Raw genomic sequence first — 8,915 nt, 5'->3', positions numbered from 1 at the left:
CCTTCCCTTCCCTTCCCTTCCCTTCCCTTCCCTTCCCTTCCCTTTCCTTTCCTTTTAACACTGACTCTTTGCTATCGTGTAACTTGTCAGCTATATAAATTATTGTATTACTATTATTGATCTGTAGCATGCTGTGCATTAGGTATGTAGTAGTTATTACTTGGAAAAAACTTTGTCATGCTCCCCCCTCTTCTCTACAACATCCTTTTCTCACTCTTATGGGACATCAGTTCTAACTTTCAGCACAGAAGAAAATTATGAGCCAGGTGTAGTGTTTAATTGTACAAGAGTAGGATCTGATTTTCAGCTGTTTTAACATTTTTGCAAAAAGACTTGAGTTTGTGGACCTAGGCTCTGTTATAGTCTAGTTTCCAGTTACTTTAGTCAAATTGCGAAGTTTCGGTTGTCCCTCATCAGTCATGATTGTTATTGTTATTGTTTCAGGAACTTTTGGGTTAATTCCCTTGAAGTTTTGTGGAGTCATTTTCATTAATAAGTATACTTTTTGCTATAATTCCTAGTATTTAGTTTGTCATGCAGAATGTCTCCATCCTCTTTCCTATGATGAATTTTGGTTGCTATTTAAGTAACATTTTTAGGTCTTGCCTTAGCTGAATCAAGAACATTGTTACTTTCTCAGCTTGGTTAGAAGTAATCACATTCAACCATTTCTCATCAAAGCAGGCCTTTGTCAATGGCTCTCCTAGGTAAATTCAGATGAGGCCTTTAAAGATTATTAAGTGTGTACAAACAATCCTCTACAGCATTAGGGAAGCCTATAAAGATCATCCAAAATACCAAATGTATAAATTTATGAATAACTCATTTTCAATCTTGAAATGAGTTCCTTATGAAGTGGGAAATGCTGTTTTTATTCATTAGAAATATTTTCTTTCATTAATGCAATTTTCTAAAGGTATCTATTTGAGAAGTTGTTTCATTCCATGCATTTGCTTGAATGTTTTCTAATATTCTGTCATCCCTCTCACCCCAGCTTTAGGCAGAACTATGGCAAAGAGCCCAAACCTTGTTTTATTGGGCATGTTTGTTCTAACGTTACTTCATCACCTCCCTCATTCTTCTACTGTTTTGTTTGCTTCTTCCACCTGTTGCATCTTGTTGGAAGTCTAGACTGTGGGGTCTCTAAAACAGAAACTGATTTTTTCTGTGTCAGAGACTGAACCCACTATTCTGACCTGTCCTTTGGTTTGCATTGCAAACTAAATGAGCAACGATCATCTATTACAATACCAGAGTACAACTTGTCAGGCAAGTATGTTTGTGTTCTCTGCAGACTGTATCAACACCTTAGTCAATATTTGTATTTGTTTAATGACTGCCATATATACAAAACTAAGAACTGCACTAAAGGTCCGTCTAGCTCAACTTTTTATATATTCCAATGGAAATTAGTATTGGATGCTTAGGAACACAGCATCTGTAGAGTAATTGCTGTCCTTGGACTACCCTCCTAGTTCCTTGCAATTAGCAGTGTAAGGGTTTTTTCATGCTGAAAGGTATAAATGGGTCTACCTTGCAAGAAGCTGTTTTACCATTGTTTGAAGTCACTTAGAGTTTTGATTTCCACAGTATCCTGTGACAAGGAGCTACCAGATTTAAATGCTGTGAAGAATTATTTCCTTTGTCTCGGTTATTTGCCCGATCATTTCATTTGCTGCATGTCTTTTCTTGTGCAATAAGAAATAGCGTTCATCACTGGATTAACTAATCATCTCCATTTGTCTTTTCCATGCCATTCATATCTTCCTCGATCACCTTGTCTGCCAGCCAGAAAGTTACTGCAAGGTGTCCTTTCAGCAGCAGTCAGTCATACCTTGCAGGGCCTCACTTGCTCTTCTCTGCAGGGCTTCCAGTTCTGCTGTGGCCCTGTAGATGTGGAAGCACAGTGGTGTTCCCCACTGATGTAATCATGATTTTCTTCTCTTTCACCTTCAGTTTTTTTTTTCATAACTCCAAAATTCTGCTTGTGCTTAAATACCAAGATGATATTTTCAAAGACTGCATCTGGATTAGCAAGTAGCACCAAACCCGTAGGACGAAGCAATCAGCACTGAGGACCTGGCATTTCCACTATCCAGAGCTCAGCAGGTTAACCTCCGATATCTGGCTTATCCCAAGGACTGGACACCCGTTAGCAACTGGAGCACGTTTTCTAGTTTGGCTTCATCTGAAAGGAGTGCAGTCCCTGCTCTCCAAGACTGCTTGGTGATGCGAGGCGAGGTGCAGTAAACAGGGATCAGAGGGAGATTCACTTAGAAAACAAGCTCCTGATCCCAATTAAATCCCAGCACAGACACACCCGAAGACTTTTCACAGCGATTCCATGATCTGCTCTTGAATGCTAATGGCTTCTGTAGGAAGGACTTGTTGCTATGCATATATAGTCAGGATTGCCTTCCCCTGATCATTAGCCTGGATTTATAAACACTGAATTTCAGCTGCTGTTTTATCATCCAGCTCTTCACTGTTGACTTTCCTCTTGACAATGCTAATAATAATCTGTAAATTATCAGCAATAGATGCAATTATTTTAAAATAGTTGACAATTTTGTTTTATAGCACAGGTCCCAGTACTGGTATTTGGGAACTCTATTATAACCTCCCTTCATTGCTTCCTTTCATTCTTCTCTGTGAACCACATAGTCCAGATGACCAATTCTCCTGTGCTACAGTATTTTTTTTCAATAAGAGCTTCTTCTTTGAGATATTGTCAAAAGCTTTTTGAAAATTCACTTATATCATTCAAAAGCATTGAGATCCCTGTTTTCATTGAGTCTAGGAAGTCTGTGAGATGTGCCTTTCCTCCAAGAAGTCGTGTTAACTCTTCTCCAAACCAAAACACGTTCCCATGTATCTGTGACTTGGTTTATTTTTATAGGTGCTGTTAATTTGCATACAATGGGACTCAGGCTCCTGCTGTGTAGTTGCTTGGACCCCTTTTTAATCCAGTGGGCGCTGAGCAGATGTAAGTGATTACATTATTATAAGAGAATTCTGAATGAAATCCACAAATATAAATAAATACAGGGAAGTGCACTATGGAAGAGAATATCCTCATTGTCCAAGTTTTGCCGCTCTTTAGGAATGGCCTGTGAGCTTTGTGGGTGGTCTCTGAGAACTCTAACAAAGCGAAGTGGCACAACTGTTATTTTCCGAGCGAAATGTATTTCTGACAGATACTGTGTTTAATGATTACTTGTAGTCTGCTGCTGACATTGCTACCTTCTACAATAGGGCAGTAGTCAATCCATGCCTCCTTCTTGGGGAAGCCACAACAAGAATAATTTCTTCCTACACAGGTCAATCACCTCCATGTCTCAAGTTTCAGAAACTGAATAGATTCCTGACTATCTTATATCCTGATCGATAATGACATAATACTAATACTTATATATTCTCTGTGTAAGGGAAGAAAACAGGTGCATTTCCCTTCAGCCCTACAATATTACCAACCTGATGTTTTGATAATAAACAATGTGTGTGTGACACTGGTATTAAACAGGCCAAAAGGACGCTCTTATTTTCCTGAATGTAAAGCAAGACAGCATTCATATGCCTCACTACCAGTTCCCTTTACATTACAAATATTTCATATTAAACAGTTTGATATAGTAAATTGTACTAAAAGTTTAGACATAAAGAACAGGTTACTCTTTAATTAATCTATTTTGTCAGTGTCAAGATGCCAGAGTCATAAAACTTACTGCAAAAATGGTTTGAAAAATATACGGGTAGGGAAGGCAAAAAAAAAGCTTTGATGAAAATGTACAGAGCCAAGAAACTGTAACACTGCTAAAAGTCAAATGAATGGACAAAGAAATACTATTTACAGCATAGTTAGCCATCACAATTACTCCATTGATGTAAAAAAAAAAAAATGCAGCCAATTTCTTTCAATATTAGATCACATTTAAGTTCTGCTATTATTTGAACTAGCCTCTCCAAATATTTTAGCTTTCAGAAATAATTGCTAAATAATGGCTTATATTAAATAAAACTACTGGTTTTATATTGAGCTCAGAACCAAATCCGAAGTAAAATATGGTTGCACAAAGCATTATAAAAAGTTATGTTGTTTTTATCCTCTGATAGGTAAATGGGGACATTGAACCTGGGCAGTGAGAGGAAACCTGTGCAGTTCAGTGTCTTTGGTTGGGAGAGTCTTCACTGCACATGGTTACGTGTGCATGCGTGTTCCAGAGTGTATTTTCAGTAGCTTTTCCAAGCCAGAGATGATTGTGATGAGTATTTTTGTGAGGTACAAACTACACTTGATTGCCTTTCAGTATCTCAGAGTAAGCCAGGCCGTCTACAGAGTAATGAGGAAGTTGCAGTGGTAGCACAGTGACGCTGCAGGTAAACAAGACGGTCATTATGTGCATTGTAGTGTTCCATGGGCAGCTCCACACTAGAATTTCATAGTAAGATCATGAAAATTGCCAGGCTTATCCAGTAACACTATTGAAACTCACTCAGTAATTTTAATGGAGAGAACTGTGGGATGTGAGTAGAGGGAGCCTCAGATTAACTCTTTATTATGAGCCGTATATCTCAGTTTAACCTATTGGCTGGATGATTTGTCAGTTTGGGATTAAAGACCACTGCCTGCACTGCATGCAAATTGCACTGCATGCAAAGTGCAATGATTTGGGACTGAATTCTGGAAAGATTCTTGAAGCAGTGAGACTTCTGCTGAGTATAGCATTGCTCACAAGTTAACTTATTTTGAGTACAATTGTCTTCGTAAAAACTGATTTTGATAATAGTTCTGTAATAGTGTGTGGATAAAGAGCTGGTTTTTCAAAATACCTGTTGAAAAGGCTTTTCCATTAGAAAAAAAAAAATGGTGTTCCTTAAAGATAAGGAGATGCTTAGCTGTTGGGAATATGTCTAAAATCACTGAAGTCAACATTACATCCATAGCTTCCCATTTTACAGGAGCAGATCCTAATGCTGTTCTATATCCCCTGCATCCTCAGATCCCTGTTTTCTGCTTGTGACATCACTCTTGTTCCCTCAATACTGAACTGTTATGTCAGTAAAGTCACTGATTTAAGTTGAAGCTGCTGTGAAATAATAATGTCTTCCTTAAAATCCTGCTTTCTTGCAAATCATCTCTGCCATAGAGGATATGTGTGTGAAGAACTTTAAAAATAGACTTCTGCTTTCCAGATTTCTTCAATAAGCAGGTTTAAGTATGTCTCTCTTCTAAAAAGTAACTCCTTTAAGAACAACATGAGATGGAAAGCCACAGCACTCACCAGCTTGCACTTCCTCACTTTGTAAAACAAAAATTTTTTCCAAGCTCAGCTTCTTCAGACCAAACCTACCATCAGCCATGGTCCCTCTAATATGCATGTTCGCACATGTAGTAAGGATTCTGCAGGCCAAATAGTGCCAGTATTATCAAGTTTTGACTTTGCTAGTACCTGAGAGCAGGAATAAAGGAGAGATGTTGTAACTTATCTGGAAATTAGCTATCTTTCTGCAGGATCACATGAGCTAAAATAAACTGCAGCTCATTATTATACAGCTGTATAAACAGACATAAGATTTGATTGAAATTTGTCACTAAGGTGGACAAGTCTCCTGTCCATGGACACCAGATAACTTTAAGGAGAAGATGCCATTTAAAAAAAAGCCACTTTTCCCAACAGAGAACACTTCAATGCAGAAATTGTTGAGTTTTAAAAGTGATTTTATTATTGTGATCCAGAAATATATGCATGTGACAGTCCATTTCAGAGACTTAGTTATAATCTTTAGATCACTCCCCTAAGGTGTTGTAATATAATCTGACACAATGTTAAAATAACACTTTAGATTTCAACATCATTGTCCCTGAATGTATAATTGTGTTTATTATCTAGAGAGAAATAGAAATCAAAACATTTAATGAAAAAATATCAGCTTCATGAGCATTCTTTTTATTGATAACTTATCAATATTCATCAATAAAGCTGAATTTTATTGCACTGAACAGGATGCTCCATCCTAGAGAAAAAAAATAGGTGCCCTGTCTCTATTAAATATTTTCTTGTGGTAAAATTATGTTACATATTTTAGTACCACAGCCTTTATGAGACAATCATTTGCGCTAAGACTATTTGGGAACCAAATTAAAGATGGAGAATCCAAAATGTTACTGCAAAGCTCTAGTAAAAACTTTAATATGAGTCAACAAAATTGCTGCTCATTTTCAGATAGATTACCGTTTCTGTTTGTTATAAAAATTAACAAGATTTTCTATCAACACTTACAAATAAAGTAGAATAGAAATGTCTTCAAGAAGACCACTGCAAATACCTTTTGCCAGTCCTGTACTTACAGTTTGTTAATTCTAAGGAATATGCAGCATAGTACTTAAATATTTATCAGATTAACTCCTATGAGAGGGGCAGGATGAAGGAATATTCCATGACTCTTCTTCCCTCTCAGAAAAGCTTCAAGTCCCAAGGACATGGAAGTCAAACAAAGTCAAAGCAGCAATTTATATAGCTTGAGAATTATACTAATGTGTATACAACATTCCTTATTGTTAAGGTAAAAAAGTCTTTATATTTACTCCAAAATAAAACATTTTTTTGTTTTTCTTTCAAAATCAACCTTTTTACATATAAGAGAATTGATTCTCTTTAGACAGAAATTGTCCCGGTTCTAATACACAAATCTAGAACTGACTACCAGTAAATACACAATTCTTGATAGATATTCTTTAATTTCTAGAATAAAATGGTAAATATTTCATGGTCATCTGTTTTATTGACAACGTATTTTAGAAGGTTTGAAGCCACTTCTACCTGGAAAAGGCATCCAAGTAATAGAATACTTAGATTGTTTTGTATGTGGTCTTGAGTAGCTTCAATATAAAGATATCTGCTGAATTTACCTTTAAGTTTAAAAGATTTAAAATTCTTCTAAAATAACATGGGCTGACAGGAGAAATTGTAACATTATTTCTAAAATTTTAAATTTTAAACTGAATTAAGTTTTTTGAGTGTCATCAATAAATGAACAAAAATTTGTGTGGGTAATGCACACTCTACTTTCTAGTGTGGTTTATCGTGGCTCCTGGACCATGAACTTCTATAATAAAAATATATCTGCAGCCAGCATTGAATATTCTAGATTGCAGAGGAAATTAGTATTGACTCATTGGTGAAGTTCAGTAAGAAACCTTGAAGGACACAGATGTTAACAACAGAGTCAAAGAGGAATCAAGGGTAGCCCAGCTTTGAAGTTTAATATAAACTTATCCAGAAGAATAAGATATTTCAAGATAAAATCTTGAAACCGTTTATTGGTCATCCTGTCATCCTCATAATTTTTCAGTTGCTCAAAATAAGGACAGAAAACAGCGGTGTATCTGAGCAAGAAATGAAGCATCAGCTCTGAAAGGGTAAAGCGTTGGTGGGAAGAGCTTCATCTCATGTGTGGTCTAACTGGTATTGGACATCACCTTCTATAACAGTGCCTTTCTGATGAGTTCCTTTGATGTGGTTGGGTTTCTGGGATGGGAAGAAGCAAAGTTGACTTGTTTAGATAAAGCTACCATCTGCAAACTTGCTGCAAACTATTAGGCATAAAAACTCTTCAGCTCTCTAGACATTTCTTCTGACCTGTTACAAGAACTTCATAGTGAAGATGCAGAAAGTAGCTGGATTCATCATTTGAGCCCTGTACATAATTTTTCTACCTGTCTGAGAAGTAGATGAGGATTTCACAAAGCACACCACATACAAGAAGGTCACATTCATTCCAAACATGCCAAACAAGAAATGAATAGCCATACTTCCACTTACCTGTGCTGGTGGATACCTTCTTCCATATTACGCAATGATAAGCAATGATAAATCCAAACAGAATAACAAAGAAAGTGACGCCGTTCGTCATGTATCCAAAAATGGCTTCACACTCATCCCTACAAATGCCTGCAAAATGACTGGCCCAAAAACTGACTGCAGCAGAGTACTCGGGCAGAAGTCTGCTATCTCACAGAACATCTTCCTCCCATGTTACTGCTTGAGCAACATCACTTATACACCATACAGCCAACAGTCATTGGCCAAATACCATCTTGTAATCGCTCAAAGATCTTAAAAGATCAGGAATTTAAGACAATGAGAAGGAGCTGAAAAAACATGGCTACCTTTAACCTAAGATGTACTTGCTTTATTCCATTTCATAACAAAGAAAATCCAAGAAGAACTTAGAGAAGACCAGTAAAGATCCCCTACACATCTCTGAAGTTACTAACATGCAATTGTATCACTAACTTTTTCTGGTCAAGGTTGTTCTTCACAGAACTTCTGGTGACGACAAGGGAGTCACACCAACATTGTTGATACACAGTATTCTTACAACTACCACCTCGTGTGACAACTATGGCAAAACTGCGAGGAAAAAGGTCACTCACTCTACTCAGACCATCATGTGCTTCTGAGCACTTAACACCTCTTAGGAGAGTGTAAACGCTTTTCCCTTCAGAGAAGGTCCATGTCCCCTTCAGTGAAATAAATTCCTAATAGAGCAATGTCCTCTGGTAACCGTGAGCTTTGACGGAGACTTTGAAGGACCACAACTAAGTAAAAACTTTGTCCACCACATCCTCCTGTTTTCACATTTAGGACTCTACACCACATCATCAACACGATAATAAGTCCAACCATGTCTGCTGCAACAGCAATTCCACACCACGTGTACCCTGGCTTTTGAGCGGCGCCTGAGCATGGGCACACGGTCCCACTGGATCGTGGTGGGTTTTGTGCTGACCCACCAAGCAGTGCAGGAACTGGGTGTTCCCCAGGAGACGTGGAGTCCAAGGTGTCCTGTTCCAAGAGCTGGTGTAGGACATCTACCCTCCTGGGCTTGTGCGGCTGGTGGAGCTCCACCTT

General features: G+C 37.6%; 1 protein-coding gene across 1 annotated transcript in view; it reads right to left on the bottom strand.

The window, feature by feature from the left end:
* The window catches only part of CDYL2 (chromodomain Y like 2), a 52,607-nt gene extending 44,693 nt beyond the window's left edge, over nt 1–7,914 (bottom strand). Inside the window, exon 1 of the mRNA XM_026036493.1 lies at nt 7,824–7,914. Coding sequence (XP_025892278.1) covers nt 7,824–7,914 — 91 coding nt within the window. The remainder of the gene's footprint in view (nt 1–7,823) is intronic.
* Between the last annotated feature and the right edge of the window lie 1,001 nt (nt 7,915–8,915).

This window comes from Nothoprocta perdicaria, unplaced genomic scaffold (assembly GCF_003342845.1).
Source record: "Nothoprocta perdicaria isolate Ctin4 unplaced genomic scaffold, notPer1 scaffold_18, whole genome shotgun sequence".
NCBI lineage: Eukaryota > Metazoa > Chordata > Aves > Tinamiformes > Tinamidae > Nothoprocta > Nothoprocta perdicaria.
This window is presented reverse-complemented; position numbering and strand designations above follow the sequence as displayed.